General features: G+C 39.1%; 1 protein-coding gene across 5 annotated transcripts in view; it reads left to right on the top strand.

The window, feature by feature from the left end:
- cita (citron rho-interacting serine/threonine kinase a) overlaps positions 1–24,534 on the top strand; it is a 40,760-nt gene continuing 16,226 nt past the window's right edge. For 2 of the 5 annotated variants that reach the window (XM_044348351.1, XM_044348357.1), the window contains exons 1-23: positions 1–127; positions 380–502; positions 612–753; positions 1,698–1,873; positions 2,816–2,917; positions 5,388–5,530; positions 5,904–5,997; positions 6,083–6,289; positions 6,387–6,540; positions 7,852–8,041; positions 15,486–15,591; positions 16,214–16,357; positions 16,526–16,645; positions 18,298–18,468; positions 19,525–19,578; positions 19,682–19,735; positions 20,023–20,163; positions 20,319–20,447; positions 20,928–21,023; positions 21,324–21,440; positions 22,159–22,268; positions 22,781–22,955; positions 24,081–24,278. In XM_044348351.1, the coding sequence (XP_044204286.1) occupies positions 401–502; positions 612–753; positions 1,698–1,873; positions 2,816–2,917; positions 5,388–5,530; positions 5,904–5,997; positions 6,083–6,289; positions 6,387–6,540; positions 7,852–8,041; positions 15,486–15,591; positions 16,214–16,357; positions 16,526–16,645; positions 18,298–18,468; positions 19,525–19,578; positions 19,682–19,735; positions 20,023–20,163; positions 20,319–20,447; positions 20,928–21,023; positions 21,324–21,440; positions 22,159–22,268; positions 22,781–22,955; positions 24,081–24,278 (2,925 nt within the window). In that variant the 5' untranslated portion in view covers positions 1–127; positions 380–400. The remainder of the gene's footprint in view (positions 128–379; positions 503–611; positions 754–1,697; positions 1,874–2,815; positions 2,918–5,387; positions 5,531–5,903; positions 5,998–6,082; positions 6,290–6,386; positions 6,541–7,851; positions 8,042–15,485; positions 15,592–16,213; positions 16,358–16,525; positions 16,646–18,297; positions 18,469–19,524; positions 19,579–19,681; positions 19,736–20,022; positions 20,164–20,318; positions 20,448–20,927; positions 21,024–21,323; positions 21,441–22,158; positions 22,269–22,780; positions 22,956–24,080; positions 24,279–24,534) is intronic. The other 3 variants (XM_044348354.1, XM_044348356.1, XM_044348355.1) reach the window with 3 other exon arrangements.

Raw genomic sequence — 24,534 nt, 5'->3', positions numbered from 1 at the left:
AACGCGCAAAATTTGAAAGTTTACCGGAAATAATGTTTGACCGAGAGGAGAACAGTTGTGCTGCTTTGCTCATCAATGTATCCCTGTAAATTAACAAAAGAGTTGTAACTACCTGCATGGCAGCCTGGTGAGTAAGCTCATACTGTACTCTTTTGTCTCTGTAGATATAACTGAGTGTGTGTGGCGTCAACGTTTTTGTTAGCGTACTTAGCAAACAAACGTTAGCCAACGTCAGTTTAGCATGCTAAAGGGACGTATTGTTGACATTTTGTTGTCCCTGTGTTTTTTCTTGGCCTGTTTATAACATCATACAACCGTCGTAGTGCACTTAATTGCAAACTTCCTGTCACTTCGACCGAATATGTGTCTTTTCGCTCAGGTTATCTGTTGTTAAGCAGCCATGTTGAAGTTTAAATACGTGAGTCAGGGAAGCCTGAAAATGCTGCCAAGCTCCTCGGACCCCATCACCAGCCGCAGCTCACGACTTAATCAGGTGTTTCAGGTAAGAACACAAAGTATGTAACTGTACACAATGTATGCGTTGTGTAAAAACCACATAGTAACTGTCAGTAGCTGACTTCCTCTTTCCTGTGTTTGTGCATTGTTCCCAGGGCCGAGTCAGCCTGTGTGGGCAGCAGGGAGGATGTAATCTGGGTCGGGAAGACTTACTGGAGGCTCTGCTACTACTGTACCAAGAGTGCAGCTCTCCAGAGCTCATGAAGATACACCATGTGGCCAACTTTGTCAACAAGTGTAAGCATACTGTACATTTTACACAATATGTAGGATTTCTTGTTGTTTATTTTTAGACGCCAATCTAATATTTGTTCTATTCTGTGCACACAACATCTATTGTCCATCCTGGGAGAGGGATCCCTCCTCTGTTGCTCTTCCTTCGGTGTCTTCCATTTTCCCCCCATTAAAGGTGTTTTGAACAGAGTTTTTCTTTCTTCAAATCAAAGTTCTAAGGACAGATGATGTTGTATTGCTGTACAGATTGTAAAGGCCCCTGAGGCAAGTTTGTGATCTGTGATATAAGGCTATACAAATAAAACTGACTTGACTAGTATTTTTCTAGTCACAACATCAACTGATACAGTCTGCATTGTACAGTATCAGTTGATGTTGTTGGTACAACTTTTCAGACAGATTTCAGTGCAATTGAGTGGCTTTGCTATTGTTGTTGAACATGATACTTTTATTCTGTGTCTAGTTTACTTTTGTCACAGTGTTAAGTACTTCATTCATTTTGGTTGTCTTGTCTGCTGCACCAATTGTTTGTTCATATGATTTCAGTTTTCTAGTTCCTTCCTTATTATATTTTCAATACAATATTAATGTCAAACAGACATCAAATGCCAGATCTTCATCTTGATAACGGTTGGTGGACTGTGTCAACACTAGGGACAACACCAGTGGGAATAAGTCCAGGAATTTATTCTTCTATCCCTGGCAAAGTCTTATATGTAATATTGTCAATAAATCCCCCAAAACATGTAGCTAATTAGTGTAAATAAGTGCAGATTCCACATTAACGGATATCAACCATAAAAGTAATACTGGACATAGTCTATATTATTCTCAATACCAGCCAGCTAGACTCTTGCAACACATATACCAATGTTTTTTTTTCTAATATGTCTGTGTATATCTCTCTGAAACAAACGTCTGTGTGTTTGTGTGTGTCTGTGAAACAGTTTCTGAAGTGGTCTCAGAGCTACGGGCTTTGCAGCCTGGGCTTCATGACTTTGAAGTACGTGCAGTGGTGGGTCGTGGTCACTTTGCTGAAGTCCAAGTGGTCCGGGAGAAGGCCACTGGGGATGTTTGTGCACTGAAGGTCATGAACAAGACAGTTTTACGGACCCAAGAAAATGTAAGATTCATATGGTTTTATTAAGTTAAAACATTGTAACAGGATTGTAAAATGTAGAAAATACATTTTAGAGAGTCATTTTACATTTAATTAATTTCATTTAGCCAGTCCTCATTATTTTGTCTGAGGCTGTTTTTCAACCAATACCAAGAGATTAAACCATGAATTTAGCATACTCAGCTGCTGCTGGACTTATAGTTTAGAGATCTGAAATATAAATGTTCATAATTACTTTAGAAACATTTCATACACACATGAAAAACTAAATATTTTTTTTTTTGATTAACATGGACGCTGACCAAAAATTGTGCTGTTTGTCACCAAAGAATCATGAATGAGATGAACAAGAGGAAAAGCCCTATTTTCATTAATGTGCGCTGCTTTGCATTTATTCCTTAAGTTACATATCTGTAGGACTGAGAAAAGTGATGTTTTTTATTGTTGCATTGTCCCCTATGCAAGCCCACTGGATGGTGCTGTAGGGCTGAGCTCAACAGAACAAAATCTGGGTACATTATTTCACAGCTGTGCTCTCTGGCATGTGACTAATGGAGCAGATTTCAGACAGAATAGTACATGAGTTGCAACAGGAAGCAAGCTGAAGTGAGCAATACAATGAACAACTTGTATTTAAAAGAAATGATTTGTTCATGCCACCTGTGAACATTATTACATAACTTTAAATGAAATCCTGCATATAAAACAAGCAGCAAGAAGAAAAGGAAGGGTATGATCTCTTATTACAAAGTTTGATATGTGCTTAAAAAATAGTAAAAATTTGGATTGCATTTAAAACCCATTAAAACTTTAAAAGTAGTACCTTCTCAGTGTTTTAGATAGTTGAGTTTATGTGGCTGATCACAATAACAATTTGTGCAGCACTGCTGTTGAATGTAATTCATGTATAGCTGCTGATTGCATGTATTCATACATCCTTCTCAGGTGGTTTTTCATGAAGAGGAGCGGAGGATTCTGGCTCTGAACAGCAGTCCCTGGATCCCACAGCTTCTCCACGCTTTCCAGGATAAAGATCATGTCTACCTGGTGAGACTGCAGTTTGTCTTCAACCTCAAGGGCGGATTGAAATTACTATTGAGCATTTAATGCCTCCTTGTTAGAAGAATATTATTCCTCTAACATGTTTACTCCAATTTAATCTCTTTCAATGGACGAAATGGGAGTCAGTTTATAAACATGCAAAGGAAATGGCCTAGAAGGTATAGTACTTACTGGGTGTAATATACGCTGAATTGCCTACAGTTACAGGCCCTTGAGCTATCAAGGTGTCCATTTAATTGATGTATACTAACCAAGAGAGACTTTTGATACCACTGTGGTTCCTGGCTCAGCCATTGCTTACAAGCAAGGCTGCAGATTTGTGTCAAAATCTTCAATTGTATTTATTCAACCAAGCTGAAAATGTGTAACAGCGGTGGCCAAAAGTGGTTGTTTACTCTGAGCCCTCTGCTAGTAGTAATTGTATTATTTTATGTTTGATAGTTACTTTAGTTAAGTTATACCCCTTTACATGTTCTTCATATTCATAATGTACTTATGTTTATAATTTCTTAACATTTTGGGAAATACGCTTGTTTACCATCAAAGTTAGTCAGATGAGAGAATATACATTTTATCTATAATTCCAGTACAGAGAAGGTTCAAGACCTGTTAATCTAGTTTAACTCAAGAGTGAAAAAGGAAAAAATATACTGTCAAAACAACTCCAAAACTGCAGTCACTGGGCCCAGCTATTGTTGTTCAAACATTGCTCCAGTGCATAAGCTGCTCTTAAAGCTACAATGTCTTTTTTTCTATCCCTATATGTGTTTTATACACAAGGAACACCATAGCATTTTTGTTTCCATGTAAAGCTGTGTACAAGAAAGCTATGGATTTGTGTGAAGATGCACATTTTTTCATTTTCCTTCACAGCTGAGGTCTCCAGTATGTGACTCATAGAACAGTGGGATCAGTCAGAATAGTACATGAGCTGCTACAGGAAGCGATCTGAAGTGAGCAATGAAAGGAACAACTTGTGTATAGAGGAAATGCTTTGAAGCAGGAGGAAATAGTTAACCTTCGAAAGAGAAAAAAAAATCTTCCAAGAACTTAAAAAAGTTTTTCATGGCATCAGGCTAGCCACTAATACATATAAGAGAAACTTGGGTTTTGTTCAGGTAACTGAAACTGTCCAAAGCTGCCATCCCTGAGCTGGACAGGACTGTTGTTGCTAGATAAATTGCTCCATTGCATTAGCTAACTGCTCCTAAAACTGCAGTCTTTCATGCAAGAAAGCATGTCTGGGAAAAAGCTGAGGACACATATATCACTGACAGATAGTAGTTAGTATGCTAACCGTTTCACCTATGGGTAAAACACAGCCTGGATGTCGGTACTTAATGTGGGTACATAGAATTAATATATTATAGATCTTCTCATTTGACTCTGGTTAAAAAGTTAATCTAATGAGACATATTTCCTAAAATGTTAGTTTTCGTCTAATAGTCTAATCTTTAACCATGAAACACAGTGTCAATTTGCTCCTCACAGAGAGCGTCCAGTGTCACAAAGAATCTAGATTTTCTGATTACCTGTAAGACTGGCTTAGCTTGTCCAAAACAGCCTTTCCTGCCTAACCAAGCCTTATATTTATTTAACTATTTACTGCCCTTTGTTATTATTTCACTCATTCTCCCTTATATCAGTATACCTTGCATCATGCCCTCCTCATGTCTGTCTCCATTCTTCCTCCCCCTCTCTTTTCACTCCCCCCCGTCTCACTCTGCTCCCTAACTGAGCATGGAGGAAAATACAAAGCATCCATCTTTATCCGTGTGTCAGAAAGGCACCCAGTCTCCCTGTTGCTAGGTAACACTGGAGAATGCTCCCGTTCATTCAGACTCGTCGACCATTCATGCACTAGGGGCTCTCATCTGTTATGGCTGTATAGTTGCCATCGTATAGCTCAAATCACCCTGACCAATGCCTTTCATCTCAGGATGCAGACAGCAGAAAAGAGAAAGTCAACATGACCAATTTTGATTTGTATTACCAAACTTTAAGAATGCTGAATCTTTATCTTTTTTTGCCATAGCATGTTGATTTTACTGAAAAAAACACATGTCTGCTTGTTGCTTATGGTCACAGACACACTTGATACTCAAGGATTTTGCAGTTATTGTTCGTGTATTTTTAGATTTTGAAGACCAATCGTTTGACTGCAGCATCACAGATAAATCGGCAATAGTATCCGGTGTTACATAACTGAATCTATAATGAGAACTACCCTATACGCTTAAGCTGAATAGGGCTTTGATGTAAGCTCAGACATGTGATCCTACACTTGTTGCTTTTTTTTCTAAATATAGGCCTATTTATAGGCATTCATAAATGTTTCAACAGCCTGTGATACCTGTTAATTTTAATCATATTCAAACACACATTCATTCAAGTTCCAAGTGTTGGTCACAGTTTTAAGCTGCCAATTCCTGACTGCATACAAATGTGTCTTCAGGCGATGGAGTACTTGCCAGGTGGAGACCTGATGTCCCTGCTAAACCGATATGAGGATCAGTTTGACGAGTCCATGGCTCAGTTCTATTTGTCTGAACTGGTAGAGGCCATTCATGCTGTCCACCAGCTAGGCTACGTCCACAGGTGAGAAACCAGCTACTGAATCCAATGTCAGAGCCAGAGGACAGGCCACTCATGGCTTTGAAGAATAACGTAATAACATAATCCTAAGCTGCTACTTCTACTCTTAGATCCCCACGAAATAATTCCTTGTTCGTCTTTTGTTTTCCCTGGAGCGCCACATGCACACAATTCAGGAAAATTCTAACTGGACATGAAAAATGTAGCATTGTATTTAACCTAGAGCCCTCCAGTGTGCTGTTATGTAATACAAAACATTGCTGGAGTTTACAAATGTATTCCATTATCATCAGAACAGGAGACATATTACAGTACTCAGGCAACAAACAGCTCTGTAAAAGCAGTATCAAATCTCTTCTAAACTATCCACTTGCAGAGATGTCAAACCAGAGAACGTTCTCATCGATCGGACCGGTCACATTAAGCTGGCAGACTTTGGATCAGCTGCCAGGCTGACTGCTAACAAAACAGTAAGTAGATTATAGAGTTCGCTCTACGACTCAACTTCAGTATTCTTGACAGTGACATCATCATATTTGATTGACGTGTTTTCAGGTGGCAGCTCCCACAGTGCCTGTTGGGACCCAGGACTTCCTCTCCCCTGAGGTCCTGGCAGCCATGAATGGGGGCTTTCACAGCACATATGGGGTAGAGTGTGACTGGTGGTCCCTCGGGGTCATAGCCTATGAGATGATCTATGCCAGGTCTCCTTTTTCTGATGGCACTTCTACAAGGACCATTCACAACATCCTCAATTTCCAGGTACATAGACTGTATGCTCATATCTGATATGTTAAAGGATTCCAGATAAATGTATCTATGCATTTTGTAATAAATCCTTGTCCACGTTTGCCTGCAGCATTTTCTAAAGTTTCCTCAGGAGCCGCGGGCCAGTAAGCAGTTTGTAGACCTGGTGCAGAACTTGCTATGTGGAGCCAAAGAACGACTGGGGTTCCAGGGACTACGCTGTCACTCTTTTTTCGCCAGTGTAGACTGGAACAACTTAAGACAAGGTGAATAGATTTCTCTCCCTTGAGACTTTGTTCTCCTGTTTTTTTGTTGTTGTTTTTAGTCAAAATGCTCAATTTGGCTTGAAATGACACAGTGTCGCTGTAATCACGTTACTGGACAGATGATATATGACCAGTTGTCAAATATAAATGTTGTTTATAATATACTTAAGTGTACTGGGTGCGTGTGGTTGCGCATGGACAACAAACAGCAATTGCGTTGCCAGTGGTGTTGTGGGTAGTAAAATAATGAGATTCTGTGTGCCGTTGGCAGTAGGCCAGCTCTTTCCTGAAGGGGAGAACGGGAGGGAGGCAGAGACTAGAAGCGAGGCAGACTGAGTAAAGATCTGCAACTCATCTGCTTCTCAGTAGACGCAGCACAAATCTTTTATGCTAGCGACACCAGACACACACTCTGTGGTGGAAATACATGTGCGACTGTTGGACGTCATTGTTGCCATCAGATGTGAGACTGCATTGAATGACAAAGAGTTTGACATTTTCACCTGACCAGCTGTGGGAAAATAACACCCATAACACTCACATTAATGGACATTTTCAGTGAAGCATGGTCACATTAAAGAACCGCAGCTCTACGGAGGTTCTGTAATTCATATGTGTAGCTGCAGGGGTGATGAGAGTTTATTTTGCTGCGCAGAACAGCTCATGTCTTCAGATGAATTAACACCTCTTTTTGTAATTCTGAGTCATTTCCTCTGAGCTGTATTGGTGCTATAATATTCATATCAACACCAAATATTAATTAATCTAGGTGTTTGTTAACAATCCACGATTTTTAGTAGACTATGATACAGTGTTTGGAATATAGGAGCTTTTTGTGCGTATGGAAAGAGGAGGATTTATTGATTTTTCCAAATGATAATTGATTTATTGATTTTTTTTTTTCCTTTAAGTAATAAATATCAAATAAAATATAAAAAAATAGAATCACATACATAATGTTTATTGAAAACACAGCTCTATTTTATTAATAATTGGACACAGATAGAGCTTTATGTTTCAGCTTTGGCTCCAGCTGATTAGCTTGGTCTGCTGCAGTGAGGGAGAGCGAGTGAGCATGTGTGTATGAGAGAAGGAGGGAGGGAGGGACAGAGGCAGCATGTGCATCAACGCGCGACTTACCGCACTCTAGGCTTCCACCGCTCTGCTCTGTTCCTCCTCCTTTCCTTTCTCTCCCCTTTCTCCTCGTTGTGTTTTTTTTTTTCCCAATTTTTTTTTTTTACTACCTTGTTCGTCATTGCTCCCATTCTCCTTGCCCTCTCTTACTCCCTCCTCTCATCCTTTCTCCTGCAGTTCTCCCGCCTTTCGTTCCTGCGTTGCACGCTGAAGATGACACCTCTAATTTTGAGGAGCCGGAGCAGGCAGCCCCCCGGCCAGCCTCAGCAGCCCAGCGAGGAGCTCTGCCAGCGGGCTTCCAGGGCCAGGATCTGCCCTTTCTAGGCTGGTTCTTCAGCAGAGCGTTAACAACATTGGCCAAAACGGAGTAAGTGCTACCTGTTTACTATGTATTGTTTGGCTTTTTTTCAAAGACTCCCTCTCATTTTCCTGTAGTCAGTGCAGAGACCTCTCGCATACACCTCTCTAACACACCTTTGTTGGTTAGAGACCTCATGCTACCATTGGCTGCTGCTCTGCCATTAGACTCCTCATTACCATGGCAACAAATTCCGGGTAGCCTTGTTTCAGGTGACCTAGTGTGGTGCCCTGGGCAGTTGGTGTTGTGTCCCTGTCATTAGTGTTGTGCCTGTTGGGGCTAAAATGGGTTTGGCCATATGCTGTGTCAGACAAGGAATGAGAGAGGGGAGGGAGGGATCCCCCTGTTCTCTGGTGGTCTCTTCTTCTGATTCCTGTTTTTGTGCTTTGGGATCAGACATAGTTGATCTGATGCATAGATAGATCAAATGAATGGACCAGAGGCTGTGAGCTGGCGTTATCTTGCCATCTGTGCTGATTGGTATGCGGCTGAGTGTGTCAATGAGGTTTGCTGAGAGGTGGAACCCCACACATAGACACACTCCCACCCTCGCTGCTGTTGTGCTCTCTCTGTTACTGTGCAGCATAATGGGCTCCTGACTTTTATAGCATAGGTTTTGGGACTGTAATTATCCCTAATGGTGTTTGGCTTCTTAACCTCTGACAATAATGCAAGAGGATGGGTTTCTTTTCTGTAGCCCCATGGCAGTGTTCTAGTAGGTTAATGGTACTGGAGACTGCGGATCATGACAGCAGCAGCAACAGAAAAGGAAGGAAAAAGTGTTAGCAGATTAGACAGGAAAAAGGATGAGAGCTCAGATTGGGGGAGAGAATCTATTTCTATGGTTACTACCGTGATGTTTTTTTTTTTTTCCTCTCAGTCCCCACCCCCATCTTTACCCGTCTCATCTCCTCCTCTTATTTTCTCCGTCTTCTAATGTTCCTGTCCCTTGCTGTTACACCATCAGTCATCTGTTCATGGTTTTTAACTGAAGCCAGTCATTTTCTTTGCTGCATTTGATTAAGAGGACATCAACACTCCTAGGATGTGTCAAATTTGTGTGTGTGTGTGTGTGTGTGTGTGTGTGTGTGTGTGTGTGTGTGTGTGTGTGTGTGTGTGTGTGTGTGTGTGTGTGTGTGTGTGTGTGTGTGTGTGTGTGTGTGTGTGTGTGTGTGTGTGTGTGTGTGTGTGCGCGCATATGCGTCTACGCAATGTTCATTACAATACAAAAAGGGAGAGAGAAATGAGCCCAGAGCCAGGCATAATGAAATGCTAATAATGTGTTTTGGGGGTTCCTGATATTCTTTTTTTTTTCCATTCTGTGTGAACTTGTCTGTCTTAGTCCTCATTAGTAAAACTCAACAACAAAATCTCCTTAACAGCTTGCCTGAAATTTAAAGATATCTGAAATGTGTTGTTCCCTAACAACAAGCCTTCAATAACTAAATCTGTCAAATCTGTTTTGAATCATATCATTTATAAAGGGGGATGCCACCCAAAGAGCACAGGCAGCTAAAAATGTGAAAACGGAAATAAGGAAAGCTAAGCTGAAATATAAAGACAAATTAGAGAAAGAACTTGGCAAGAGTAACTCCTGTTTTGCATGAGAAGGGATCAAGTCAATGGTGGAGAGAAAGGGAAGAAAGCTGTTTTATCTGACAGACCTGATAGAGTGCTGGCAGATGAACTGAATCATTTTTACTTACATTTTGATGAGCATGATTTTAAAAATGAACATCTAGCTTTTAGGGATGATACCAGAGCCCCCTGAGAGCAGTATAATCATTGATGAGGAGAAATGCTGAAATCTCTCATGCACACTAAAGAGTGGAAAAGTCCCGGCCCCGATGGCATTGGAGGCAGGCTACTCAATAACTGTGCCAGGCAATTATGTGGCATTCTTTCTTTTATATTTCAGTGTCCATTTCTTCAGAGAGATGTTCCAAAAATATGGAAAGACTCCTTTGTTGTGCCAATGGCCAAGGTTAGGACTCCCAAATCACCAAATGATTATCATGCTGTGTCCCTTACGTTTCTGACTATGAAGGCTTTTGAGAGGATTGTTAGAAACGAGATCCTTACTATGACTAGAAGGTAGTCAAAACTATGCTAGGTTTCTTTTTTATTGACTTTTCTTCTGCCTTTAATTGCATACAGCCCCTCATTCTTGCACTCAGGCTTGTGAAGAACTTTGCTCCAGATTTTAATAGTATATGCTGGCTTATGAGCTTTTTAACTGACCATTCCCAGAGGGTGAAAGTAAATGGGGCCCTCTCTAGTGTTTGTAAGTCTTCCACTGGTTCACCACAAGGGTGCGTTCTCTCATCCCAACTGTTTGTTTTGTACACCAGTGATAATTTGAGCCAACATGAGTCCAGACATATCATCAAATTTGCAGATGACTCTGTTATAGTGAGTCTTCTCAAAGACGATGAGACTTCCCCCCATCACCTACCCTCATAAATGGGGAAGAGGTAGAGGTGGTTAGCCAGTATAAATATCTGGGGACAATTGTGGATGAGCTTTGAGCCTAATATGAAGGCAGTCTTAAATAAAGGTTACAACTTATTCTTATTCTTTTTTAAGGAAGCTGAGCAGTTTTAAGGTAGACAAATCACTTTTGAAAATATTTTACTCATCTTGTATTGAGTCAGTCTTTACCTTTTGCTTTTATTTGCTGTTTAGGTAACCTAAACCTGACAAATAAGAATATTTTCAGGAAAATTGTGAGGATGAGCTCTAAAATCACTGGCTGTAATTGACTGAATGACCTCTGTCTTGTTCATCAGAAGAGAGTCATTAGGAAAGCTCAGGATATAATTTAGGACCCTCTACACCCTCTTTATTCTGAGTCTTCCCTCCTTCCCTCTGGGTGTAGGTACAGCATGCCTAGTTGCAGCAGGAATAGATATGGTCACTCTTTTGTCCCAGAGGCTATCCACAGTTTGAACTTGTAGCTGGAGGGTATGTGGACTAGGACTGATTAACCCTGATATTGTTTGTGTTACTGTTATGTCTGATAGACACTTTTGTATGCTCTGGCTATATAGTACTGAAACTGTATTTCCTTTTAGCTGTATGTGTTTTACGACTTAATCTTAATGTTGTTTATGTTCCTTTAGCTGTATGTGTTTTAAGACTCAATGTTCTTTATGCTTTTTAACTGTTTGCTGCAAAATGCATAGCCCCAGTGAGAATAATAAAGATTTCTCTACTCTACTCTATTGTTCTTTGCAACAGGGCTTCTATATAGGCACATGAACTTCCAGGAATATCTGCCTTTTGAGGATTTTTTAGGTAGCATTGGAAATTCAGAAGTAAGTTGGAAAATTACTACTGTTAATATTTTTCCCAGGTTGTGAGTATTTTTGTTTTAATGCCCACTAGTGAATGGGCAAAAGGACAACAGTGTCCATGGTCAGTCTGAGGGGTTAGTCATCTAACACTTTGGTGGTCAAGAGCAGGATATCTTGACAGCTACTGGCCAGATTGCCATGAATGGATACGTCCAGATGGCCATGGTAAGGGTATTCATAGTCCCCAGAGGAGTCCTAATGATTTAGGTGACTTATCTGACTTTTGTATTTTCAGAATTTCTCCTTCACAAGGTATCTCAGAAACTAATGGCCCGATTTCCAAGAAATCTTCTGAGGGTATTCATGGTCTTTGATGATGATTCCATATGTTTTAACGCCATCCTGTTCTTTCCTTTAGTGCCACCATCAGGCCAAAATCTCCAGTTATACATCAGAAAAAAATCTAAATGTAATGCCCAAATTGCTGAGCACACACAGTATATGCTCCACAGCTGATAAACACGTTTGATTTTAATCACCCACACTGCATTTACATGATAGTGGTAAGATTTTTGAGAATAACAAATTTGTCAGTGTGTTGTGTTTTTTTCCATCCATATGTTCAAATTTTGCTCTAAAAATCAGACTTTAGACATGTTTATAAAAGAGATTCATTTGATGGATTATTGCATAAAATTTCCCCTAATTGTTACATTTCAACAAATGTGATGTTTGTTTACATGATGTGAACTAATTTTTGTATACTTTATTTAAATACAGTTTGTCCAACAACAAAAAAAGCATTAAAACATAAACACAATCTTTGTACTAAAACAAGATTGAACACAAAGATTTAACTTTGCATCATCCACCCTATTTGATACACTGTCAAAATATTTGCATGAATGAAGATGGTTTCTTTGTCTGTTGATTTCTTCCACTTAATTATTGTGTGTTTTATTAGCTCAGTTTAAGCATGACATTGAAATTACAAATTAGGCTACTGTCCACTGAGTGAATGAAGTGGTTTTACTTGCGTGTCTGGTCAATTACATGACCCATTATTCAGAAACATTAATCAAAAATTACGCTATGTTTACACACTAGTGTCCAACAGTACTATATATTGATCTCATACAAATGAATATGAATAGTATATTAAATGTGAGGGTTACCTGAGTGGTAACTTTTCAGTTTTCAGATTGATGGTTCCCCAGAAAATTCCCTTTATTTGCAACCCTGTTTGTGTACTTGATAAGTGCCGCTAAGCCTTTGACTTTCGTACTTTCCCTGAATCCCCGTCTTTCTTTGATTCTCTTCAATAATGCAGTCTGCACTGGCTACTCATTTATTTTCCCTCCATAGTAAGAGACATGACAACTGCTATATTCCTCAGCTATGAAAAGAGTAGCCTTGCATTTTGTCTTTGGTCAGAATATTTATTTTCTATTCTGCCTACATGATGATTAGAACAATTAAAGTATGAGCCATTCTGGATGGATCCTGGGTCCATCCAGGATCGTAAAGAAGATATCCATCCATCCTCTATATTCACTTATCCTGCACAGGATTATGGGGGGCAGGGTAAGTCCTGAATAGGTTTTTTAGCCTTGCAGGCCTTTAACAGGTCTAACCAGATAAACACATTCTTATATATGGGCAATTTGGAGATAAAACTCTCTTTGTTTGTGAAATGTTTTTAGAAAGAAACTGGTAAATGGGAAAAATATGCAACTCAATGCAGAAAACTCCCAGCTAAAGACCTTTAAACTGCCATATTATCTGTACAGTAGCTCCCTAAACTGTTCAACTAGGCACTGGAGAACTTTATGAATTTTGATGTCCAACATCAATTTTTAATTGGCAATAGATTCAGCTAACTGGACCACTTTTTAATTTAATCTAGATTCCTATGAAAAGCCTGGTTTGGGTGTTGCTGTTTTTGTTGGTTATTTGAGCCAAATGTGTGTGCATGTCTATATACTCTCTCTCCATATATACAGTATATACTGGGGGATGTTTCTCAATGCAGAGAAGTGAAGGGAGCAGAAATATGTGTCAGAAACTTAATTTGACTCACATATTGATATTGTTTAACTGGAGTAATTGCATTGTAAAGCAGAATCTGAATAGAATAATTTGAAATGGAATTTATTAGTTTGAAACTGAATGTAATATTATGAAATTGAATTAGTTGCTCTGAAACTGTATTTGATCCTCACTGAAAATTTAACTCTATATATTCCCACATTCAGTTCTCACAATTCAAATTCAGTTCTTGACATTCAATTTCAGTTCACTGAGACACACATCCGGTTGTTGAGGAAGAGCAATCGAATGCAGGTTCACAGATTCATGTATATTATTTGTTTATACAAACCTGTGAATTGAGCCTTTGGTCACGCTTCGACATGCTCGTAGTATCATATCCAGAGAACTGAAGGGAATTTTTGCACAATTTTAAAAATGTGATCCATTTATGATATGATAATATTAACAGTAGCCCACAAAGGCCAAAATGTTACCATGGTGATGGATCAGGCACACAAGTCAAGACATTTTTATGTTGAATAGAGAAAACACTTCAGGCTTTCAAAATATCTAGCTCCCATGATATCACATTACAGTATGTGAAAAGGAGTTCTGTGAATCTGCACTCGATTGCTCTTTCTCAACGACCGGATGTGTGTCTCAGTAAACTGAAATTGAATGTCAAAAACTGAATTTGAATTACTAGAAATTAATTTTAATTGTGAGAATTGAATGTGGAAGTGTACCAAGTGTTGAATTTTCAGGGAGGATCAAATAGTGTCAGAGCAAAGGAATTCAATTTTCTAATATTACATTCAGTTTGAAGTTTATTGGAATTCAGATCCAACTAATAAATTAAACTTTTATTATACTATTCAGATTCAGTTTTTCAATGCAATTATTCAAGTTAAACAATACAAATTCAAACTAACTATGTGACTCAAATGTATTGTTTAATGTAATTCAAGTAATTATTCAAGTTGAACAATTTAAAACATAAATATATATATATATATGTGTGTGTGTATATATATATATATATATATATATATATATATATATATAAATGATTCAAATTCAGTTTCTAGTGACACATATTTCTGCCCATAGAGCAGTGTTTGCTTTTGTGACTATTTTTAACACTGTGACTCAGTCTGAGTCAACTTTATTAAAGATCTCTCTGCGGTATTTGCGAACTCATTCATACAGACCCATTCATTCAATTAGAAGACTTCTATTCAGAGTTGCTTTTCTCTGGTGAAGAGAGGGGTGAAAATGTACTTTGTGCTCTAAATTATTTCCAAAGAATGGGAACAAAATAGGAAATCATCCTACATAAACAAGAAATGAATGAATTTTACTCAGTATAGAGCTCTGTGTAGACCAACCCCAAGCAAAACACAGCCCAAATTCTCCTGTCACATTATTTTGTCAGGCAAATAGCAAATACTCCCAGGTCCACAAGGCTGTTTTGTTCATGTAGCCTGTTTCGCCCTGAATAAACCACAATGAATAAAATATATTCACCTCAGTTCAGAAATGTCCTGTTGAATGTTTTCCTGATTGTTGTCAGGATCCTTGTTGTTATTACTAGGTATTCTTTTGAGTACTGTTCTTTCTCACAAAAGAAATTGTAGTGAGTGCATATTTTTATGCTCTCAATTTCTGTTGTTCATTTATGGTGTGTGGGTGTTATGTCTGCGTTTGAAGCAGTCTAGTTGCACTTACGATACTGTCATGGCTGCTGTTACATGATGTGAGTTTATGTCATGATATGAGACTGTCAATCATCATCTTACTGGTCAGCTTAGGATGAATTATGATGCATTTAGATATTTAAAACATTCTATACTTTCTTACACAAAAGAAAACATTAAAAAACAGCATTTATGTTTGCTTTCATGATGTGGTTCATGATTTGTTAGAATGTGGTACTTGGCCTCCATGGACAGTCCAATTATAGGGAAAATATCTGTAAAGAAATTAATGAAGTATGACACTGGTAATTGCAAAGCACACAACATGAGCATGTTTATTTTGATGTTTGTCACTCTGTGTCCTGTAAGTAAGGCATGAAGTATTTGTGCTAAGAACTAAAGAACTAATAGGTATGTTATTGCCCCCAGGTCAGTGTCAGCAGGCCTCAACTCTCCTGCTAAGACCAACTCCATGGAAAAGAAATTGCACCTTAAAAGCAAAGAACTACAAGAAACTCAAGACAAATGTCACAAGGTGAGGGGTGTGCTTTTAGCCTATTTTTGCTTTTACTCATGTTTTGAGACAATATTTCATCTCTAGCCTTTATGATAAACAATTCATTCTTATTTTCAAATGCAAGGGCACTTCTGTAAAGCAAGCCAAGAGAGGACTAGAGTAAGACCACTGTTGGCTGACTGGAAACTGTGAAATTGTGTTTTTGTATTTCCATATTGTAGCACTTTGTATTGAGCAAAAATTGCGCCATCATGGGTTTTATTACCAGATGTCCTGTGTTTATTCTGGCTTTCTGGCTTAACACAGATCAAGTAAGCTTCTGGTGGTGCTGTAATTAGCCAAATTAACCTTGCTGTGTGCACAACATTTCTTGAAGCATTCTCAGTTAGACGACAAATAAAACAGCTATCAACAGACTCTATGGCTGATGGACCCTTCTTGCTGATTTAAATCACCATTGTATGTTCCTTTCCTCCTCATCAGCATTTAAAGGGTCAAATGTACAACACAATTATGCATTATCAGTAAAGTTGCATTGAAACGGGCAATATGGGATTTCCTTCACTAAGATCCTCGTCCTGCTCAAGACTCATACATGGCATTGAATAACAGATGTTGCTGTTTTCTCTGGTGTATTAAGATGGAGCAGGAGATCTCCAGGTTCCAGCGTAAAATGACTGACCTGGAGTCAGTGCTCCACCAGAAGGATGTGGAGCTTAAAGCCTCCGAGACTCAAAGGAGCATCCTGGAGCAAGACCTCGCCACTTACATTACTGAGTGCAGTGTGAGTTTTTCAACCAACTGTGTCTGTGTTTGTAGAATGTGTAGAAATAAAATCTCTTAAACAAGTTTGTTTTTTCTTACAGGGTGTACTTTTGTGTCGTGTCAAAAATCAGTATCGATTTTGGCCAGCAGCAGCCTTGATTTGTGTGTATGTGTACTGGGTTTGCAGAGCCTAAAGCGAAGCTTGGAGGAGGCACGTGTGGAGGTCTCCAGAGAGGATGACAAGGCCATGCAGCTGCTGCATGACATCCGTGAACAGAGCAACAAGCTGCAGGAAATTAAAGAGCAAGTATGTAAATCTTCTCATTCAAATGATCCTCTGTCTCCTCCCTCTCATCGTGATAATGATGTGGTGTATTTGCAGATTTTTTTATGAACACTCAAAGAAAATTATAATAAGAGATGTGTAGTGAAAGGGGGGAAAAAATGCCTCCATACTGCAAAGCTTATGCGAGGAGATGCTGCTACTTTCCAGTTTCTTCTTTATCGTAAGTAAGTAAAACTTATTAGCACATTAGCAGCATTAGCCATGGAATTATACTCCTTCTCAGCAGGTTTCTGTTACACTGGCAGGGCTTCCCCTCTGAGGACTCCCTTGTCCTCAGTACTCATAAAGGTCGTCCCTGCAGATGGCATCCCTGCAAGGTACCAAAGTGGAGACTTTGATCATTAGTCAAGACACTTGCCCACCCTCCTCCCAGGGGAATGATGCGCAGTATTTATAATTTTCCACATTTTCACATTTATGATTGGAAGTACAACTTAAAATTGAACTAGGAAATATTTTACATAAAAATACACTCATAGACTTAAATGAATTCTTTGCTGACAACACATGTCATCCTTTGTAATTAAGACTCAAATACTTTTCTCCTTGTAACCCACTGCAGTGCTGTTTCTCTTTGGTCATTGATAGAAAATCTTGGTGCACAGGAAGTGACAAATCAAACAATGAGCTGTTTACCAACACCAGTGTAACATGGTTGTGTTGGCAAAGATTTTCGCAGACTCAAGCAGTTATTTTTACTTTCACTTGGAGCCTCTGTAGTGCAAAGTTGCCAACTACAGCTTTAAAGTGGTAATCCTTGAGTTCTGTGTTATCTCTGATTTTGACACTTTTGGCGATAGATGGTCATTGCTGCAGTGCACTGCAGTTTCTATAGATCACTGCACAATGAAACAGTGTCAGCAGATCTGTGAACTGTATATCTTTGTCTGTGTAGCATTGGCAGCAATTGCTGCCCATGATAATGGCTTAGTTCCTCTGCTCAGGCTGTTCCAAACAAGTGCTTGCTGCTGTTGCTGTTGTATCTATCAAATTGATTTTTCCCAGGAAAATCCAGAAAAGGGAAGACCTTTTAGAAAGAAAAATGCACAAAGCATTTACCGCCACCTTATTAAAAGTCTGTATTTTTTGAAACATTGTTTTCTTAAGTAATTTTGCAACACCGTATGGCAAAATGAACATTTCAAGAGTTGGACAATCTTGTTTTGTTCTAGCCTTTCTGAAAGATATTTTCAAAACTAAGCAGTTTTACTATACTGAGCAGGAAAAAACATTCTCAAAATAAATAAATATAAACAAATAAATGATTAAAATATTTAAGATGAAAACAGTGACTCATCTTCAGCTTGTACAGAATGAGTGTGATCACAGGCTTCCCTGAAGTCAGGTTTCAATGTCTAAATCATAGAGATGTCACAATGCATTTGGTTCAGTACACAATGCCGAGGTCAGTGATGATGAGTAGGCTATTACAGTATTGAATTATTTTTTATTATTATTACATTGTTTAGTAAAAATAAGATCTAACAGGTGTGAAGTAAAATGTCTGTCCAGTGTAAACAGAAACTTGAGCTCTCTTGTTAATGAACAGAACAGTTTTGGAGGGCAGTGTATTTTCCATATTGATAACCACTGTGTGCTGTCTGTGTCTTTAGGAATACCATGCCCAGCTGGAAGAAATGCAGGTAACCATCAGGCAGCTGGAGGAGGACCTGTCAGCTGCCCGACGCCGCAGCGACCTCTACGAATCTGAACTTAGAGACTCCAGACAAACAAGTGAGGATCTCAAAAGGAAAGCTGTGGAGTACCAGCAGAGAATCCAGAAGGTATGCTAACCACGTAAAGTCCACGTAAAGTCTCAGGCTGATGATTCACTTCCTGTCCTGGAAGCACAGTACTACTTGTGCTAGTTCATAAATAGAGGACTAATGAAATGTGGCAGAGTTTTGAGTGCCAGTGACCAAAGTTTCCAAACACTACTTAAAACTTTATGGAACAAAACTATCAGACTGTACTGTATGCTAAGAACAGTAGTAACTCAAAACAGCAAGAACCATATGTTGATAAAATGATGATGTATCATATATGAAACTATAGATTTATCCTATATGAGAATATTATAAGCCAAAACTGCACATGGGAAAACTATATATGAAGTTGTGTCTAAAGAAATTTGATGCCATCAACACAGTATTATTGAATATAATGCTGTCTGCATCTCAGACAGTAATATCATATGTAGTGTGACAGAATAATGGATTTCAATGCCAAATATTTTTGTAAAAGACACTACATCTGAGCTACACGACTATTGTAATTGTTGGTACCTCAAAGCGACAATTATGTCATATTCATTTTCATCGTCAAAATTACACACCTGTCTGTATTTGTAACTCATCAAAAGCATTCATTCAGAGATTCTCAGCATTCAAACATAATAGTCCAAGTAAAAGCTGAAGGCTTTTGAGAACAATGCCGTTTGATGTAGTTTTGTACATGAATGAAGTGTGACTCAAGTGCGAGTGGCATCCACAATAGAACAAGCTGTCAGTTACATTTGAAGAGCTTAATAATTGCGTGGGTATGGGCCCTTAAGACCTCGGTTGAGATGGTTGTGTCAAATGGTTCGGAAGCTCCCCGAATGCCTCCTTTTTGGAGGGTGTTCTCAAAAAAACACTTGAATGTGAGGAGACTCCAGAGCAAACCCAGGGTGATTACACATGGCCTGGAAGCTCTTGGGGATCCTGCAGGAAGAACTACAAGATTATGAGGACATTTTTTTCCTGGGTTGCTGTTCTTGCCCTTTTGCCATTACAATCACTAGAAAGTGGGTGGAATGTACTTTATTAATCAGTCTTTACTATATGCTGTCTGTTCTTCAGGCCAAAGAGCAGGGCAAAGCAGAGGTGGAGGAGCTTCTCTCCAAACTTGAGAAGGTAAAGAAAGAATCAGGCTGTTCTTCCCTTTTCAGATCGCTCTACATTGCTGGAGCTATGGTTATGCTAAAGTTATGTGACTGTGCTTTCTTTCTTTGTTAAGACTAATTCTGAGCAGCAGGTGAAAATCCAAGAGCTCCAGGACAAACTGTCCAAGGTAAATTCATTCATGACTTAGCTACTGTCATCATGTGATTAAATATATTTATTTTTTATAAGTATTTAATTTTTGACAAAATAATTTGTACCTCAACCTTTTTGATTTGTCATCTAAAAAAAGCAGATCAAGATAAGTATATACAGCATTTAGCAGTGTGCTGTCATTCCCTATTTATTCCCTAGAGTAGCTTTGTTCAATATCTCAGTGGGTAGGAATTGCTTGAGCATATCAGCAAGTGTGTCCTGGGATCCACTTAGAGCCTTTGACCTTCTGACCTCCCCCAGGCAGTGAAAGCGAGCACAGAAGCCACTGAGCTGCTGCAGAATGTCCGGCAGGCCAAAGAGCGACTGGAGCGAGATCTGGAGCGCCTGCGAGGCAAAACCGACTCTAGTGATACACTCAAACGGCGCCTGAGAGAGACAGAGGTACCAGACTAAACACTCAATGCTAAATCATGCAAATTTGTTGAATACTACAAGTTAGTTTGTTACATAATGTTTCTATAATTATACCTCCCCCAACACAAGTTAGTTTTTTTTTTTATGTGGTTAGCTTTATGTTATCTTTTTTGCTGTGTAAGCAGGAGGGCAGGAAGACACTGGAGAACCAGGTAAAGAGGCTGGAGATGGTTGAGCGGCGGGAGAATAAGCTGAAAGATGACATTCAGACCAAATCCCAGCAGATCCAGCAGATGGCTGAAAAGATCCTGGTGAGAGAGCTACAGATAAGGCTTGCTAATACTCTACAACCCCCCACCCCTAATTTCACCCCCTGCCCACCTATCCTATTCACCCAGTCCTTTCCCAGTTATCCTCATCCCTCGTTATCTTAGAGCCCAAACATGCACACTGCACACACTTCTCTTTAAAGGGCTCGTTGCTAGCTCAGTCCTCACAAATGGCAACTAGTCAACTAGTGACAGTACATACATAGACTTTAACAGACACATATTTTAACCAGTGTCAGCATGAACAGGCACCGCTACAGCCATCTTGTGGATTTTCAGCTTTTCAATGCAAGTTTTTTTATCTTTTTTGTGTATGTATTTGGTATTACAGTAGATTTATTAGAATAGCTGGTACACAAATTAAATTATATTTATTTACATCCATGTGGGCAATTTGTAGTGTATTTTGTATTTGTGGTATTGTGTTAAATGTCTCCAGTTCAATTCAACTTGTTTTCCCAGGAATTGGAGGACAATCTGAGGGATGCCCAGTCGACAGCTCAGAGGATGGAAACCCAACTGGTTCAAAAGGAGAGGCTTTATGAGGACAAGATCAAGGTGAGCCAACTAATATTGTTCAGGCTGCTGACATTTTTCATGTACTGTATAAATTGTATATTTTACTGCGGTAATTCCTTGTCAGTCTTGCCATTTATAATCAGTGTTGTGGTGGATGTAAGTCAGAGCTGTCACACTAATTATTGCTTCCACACCAGGTTGTACATTTCTAGCGATGCCATGGTATGATTTTTTAATGATTGCCTTAGCACAGAGCAGATTACAGACTTGTAGCTAAATTTGGATTTTTGTCAAATCAACATTGACTAGTCTAATAATTACTGATTCTGACTGATCAAGGTTCTGGAGGCCCAGATGAAGGTAGACCTGGCTGACAAGGAGAGCCTCGAGGCTAGAAGAGCTCAGCAGGAGGAGGAGTCGAGAGAAAACTGCAAACTTATCAGTGAACAGAAAGCGGTAAGAAAACACCACCGACCTTTTCAAATTATATCTACTGTGGCATTTGCAAGTAAATTCAATACCGAAGTGCCCATACAGCTTAATTTAAACCAGCTAAAATGTAAAGTTCATTTCATCTTGTTTTATTAAATTATGTAGAAACATTAGAAACAGCAGCAGTGTATGTAAGTACCTGATTTTTAGTTTTGATTTATTTCCTGTATGATGTTATGCAAGTCTAATGCACTTGTGTAAGCCTAAGTGGATGAAAGTTGTTTGTGAATATATGATTCAGTCATTTTCCTGTCTTTGTTGTTAGACTTTGACAACTAGATTTCATCTATGTTTTTAATTTATTTCTTTCCACAGCAATTTGTTACAGTGGTTTGAATGTATTGGTTTGAATGAAGTTGGAAGAGAGATTAAATTGTAGTATACATCATGTTGCACTGTAAAGCCTGGGCTCAAGTCCTAATCTGGTTAATGTGGTAGAATTGAGGCAGTTAAGAAGCTTTTAGAGCCAGTCATCTGACATTGACAGTAGAAGATTCAGGCAACACCTTAATGGACTCTAATAGGATTTTAGTTGAGTGAAACATTCTGTTTCCTATAAAAATTGTGATGCTGAAATATGTGTGCGCCATGAATATATCTAATAATGAATATATCTTTGCATTTGAGTCTGTTTTTTGGGGTGTGATTTCCACCATGTTGTTGTGTCTCTCTTTTCCTGTAGACCATTAATGCCATGGATTCCAAGATGAAGAACCTGGAGCAACGCATCGCTGAGCTATCAGAGGCTAACAAGCTGGCCACTAATAGCAGCATCTACACCCAGAAGAATATGTGAGTTAACTAGACCTTCTGCCCACATTGTGCTTTCATGAGTGCCCCTTCCCACACTGACTCTGTCTCCTCGAGTCTCCAATCGCTTCATTAGTGTGCACTTACATGACTGTGCACCATGACTGATCTGTCTCCCCTGTGTTTAAACTATGTATCATCTCTTAGGTTAAATACAGAAAATGCTTCAAATGCTTCAACTAATCTTAACATAGAAATGTACTTGTTTAAGGAATTTTATTGTACCTTTGTCAGTATAATGTCAATGTCACCAAATGAATTACATTTTTTGTTTATTTAGATAAAATTAGCTACAGTATATCACACTACATTAGCAGAAAGGTGACTTTTTGTCTCACATCACACTGATTCAATTGTTTATCTGCTAATAATAAATTGGATTTCACTTACACTTATAATCTAAATGTTGATATGCAACAGGACAGAACCCTTATGAAAGCTTTCTGCTCTTGAACACACAATATAATAGACATTTGTGTGTATATTTTTGTCAGGAAAGCCCAGGAGGAGATGATCTCAGAGCTTCGACAGCAAAAGTTCTATTTGGAGTCGCAGGCAGGCAAGCTAGAGGCCCAAAATGCCAAACTGGAGGAGCACCTGGAGAAGATGAGTCAGCAGGAGCAGACCAAGAGGACTCGTCTACTGGAGCTGGAGAGCAGGCTACGGGAGGTGAGGCTACAGAAAGCAGAGGCACAGTACAAAATCTGTTAGCTCAAGATTAAGTAATTCACTTTAACAAGCACACAGTATAGCCTTATATCATTACTATCCACAAAAGAGATTAAGGCAGCTGATCAGCTAGCGAGCTCAGATCCTTTTCAGATAAACAGCTAATTACATACTGTAGGTCTGTAATGGCACCTCTGCAAATGTGTAGTTGTATTTGTACAAATTTTTCCATATCTACTGATCCAGTGGAGCTGACAATAGCTGAGAATATGTTTAACCAAATGAAAATAAAGCAGGACATTGTTGGTCCATTAATAGTTGTTGGCAAACATGCACCCTGCAAAAGCGTCTCTGGGCAAGATACTAATTGTCTATCAATGCTGGGTTGCTGTTCTGCGGGCTTACGATCACTCTGACCTCCCTGTGGAAACTGAATAATTGCAAATGTGATTCAATATTAAAGTTAATTAAGGAAAAGGAAGAATCAGTTAGTTCAGATGTTTGTCACTATTGACACTTAAAAATCTTTGATAATACATTTCTTTAAAGTTAGGAGAACACTATTTCTCCTCCCCGTAAATGCACCATGAAATCCATTAGCTGCATCCAAAGCAAACCTACTCTATAAAAGTTTTGACATAATTGAGGACCACAATGACCCCTCCTGAGCTCTCAGCTCCTGTTGTGCTGTCTGCCGGTGTTACTGATGGACAACCTGCTGACTGGATGTCATATCTCTACCTCCACACACTCTTTCCCACTGAGATGTGATAACATAGATTGGCACTAATTGCTGGCCTCTGTGCGCCCTCACATACACACACTGTCCTCTCACACACACAAATATGTATTTTCAGATGAGATCTGCAGTTCCATCTCTGTATTAATCAGAAAAACTTGTTTAACCAATTATAAGACTTGCCAAACCTGTCTGTCTTTTTTTTTTAACTATACAGTTTTAGGTTTCTTTGTGCTGTGCAATTTTCAATTTTATAAATGTTTTTGCATCTGCATTACTACATCTGCAGGTTAGACTCATGACTCATATGCAAATACGATGACTTTCAGGTCTTAATTACACTGCAATATACACAAATGTTTACCCCAGTCCCGTCTCTGTTGTAGATGGGCCTAGAACATGAAGAAGAGAAGCTGGAGATCAAGAGACAGGTGTCGGAATTGACCCTCTCCCTTCAGGAGCGCGAATCCCAGATTAGCAGCCTGCAGGCTGCGCGTCTCGCCCTGGAGAGCCAGCTGCAGCAAGCTAAGACTGAGCTGGAGGAGACCACTGCTGAGGCTGAGGAGGAGATCACCGCCCTCAGGGTAAGAAAACTGAGTACAATTATAGTCACACATAGAAATATAGGTGCACGTACATTCAGCACAAGTATGTGTTATGCAGGAAGTTAGAAATATGGGTCATTTACATTTTACAATAGCAAGTGATGCAAAACATGAGCAACATAAACCAAACCACTCATATTCTACTCATCTTAAGCAAAACAAGCACATATTCATGTTTGCAACAGATAAATCTATTCTAAATAACACTGTCACCAATACATCTTTCCTCACTTTG

This window comes from Thunnus albacares, chromosome 4 (assembly GCF_914725855.1).
Source record: "Thunnus albacares chromosome 4, fThuAlb1.1, whole genome shotgun sequence".
Taxonomy (NCBI): Eukaryota; Metazoa; Chordata; class Actinopteri; order Scombriformes; family Scombridae; genus Thunnus; species Thunnus albacares.
Note: the sequence above shows the minus strand (reverse complement) of the source record. Positions and strands in the feature narration are given on the sequence as shown.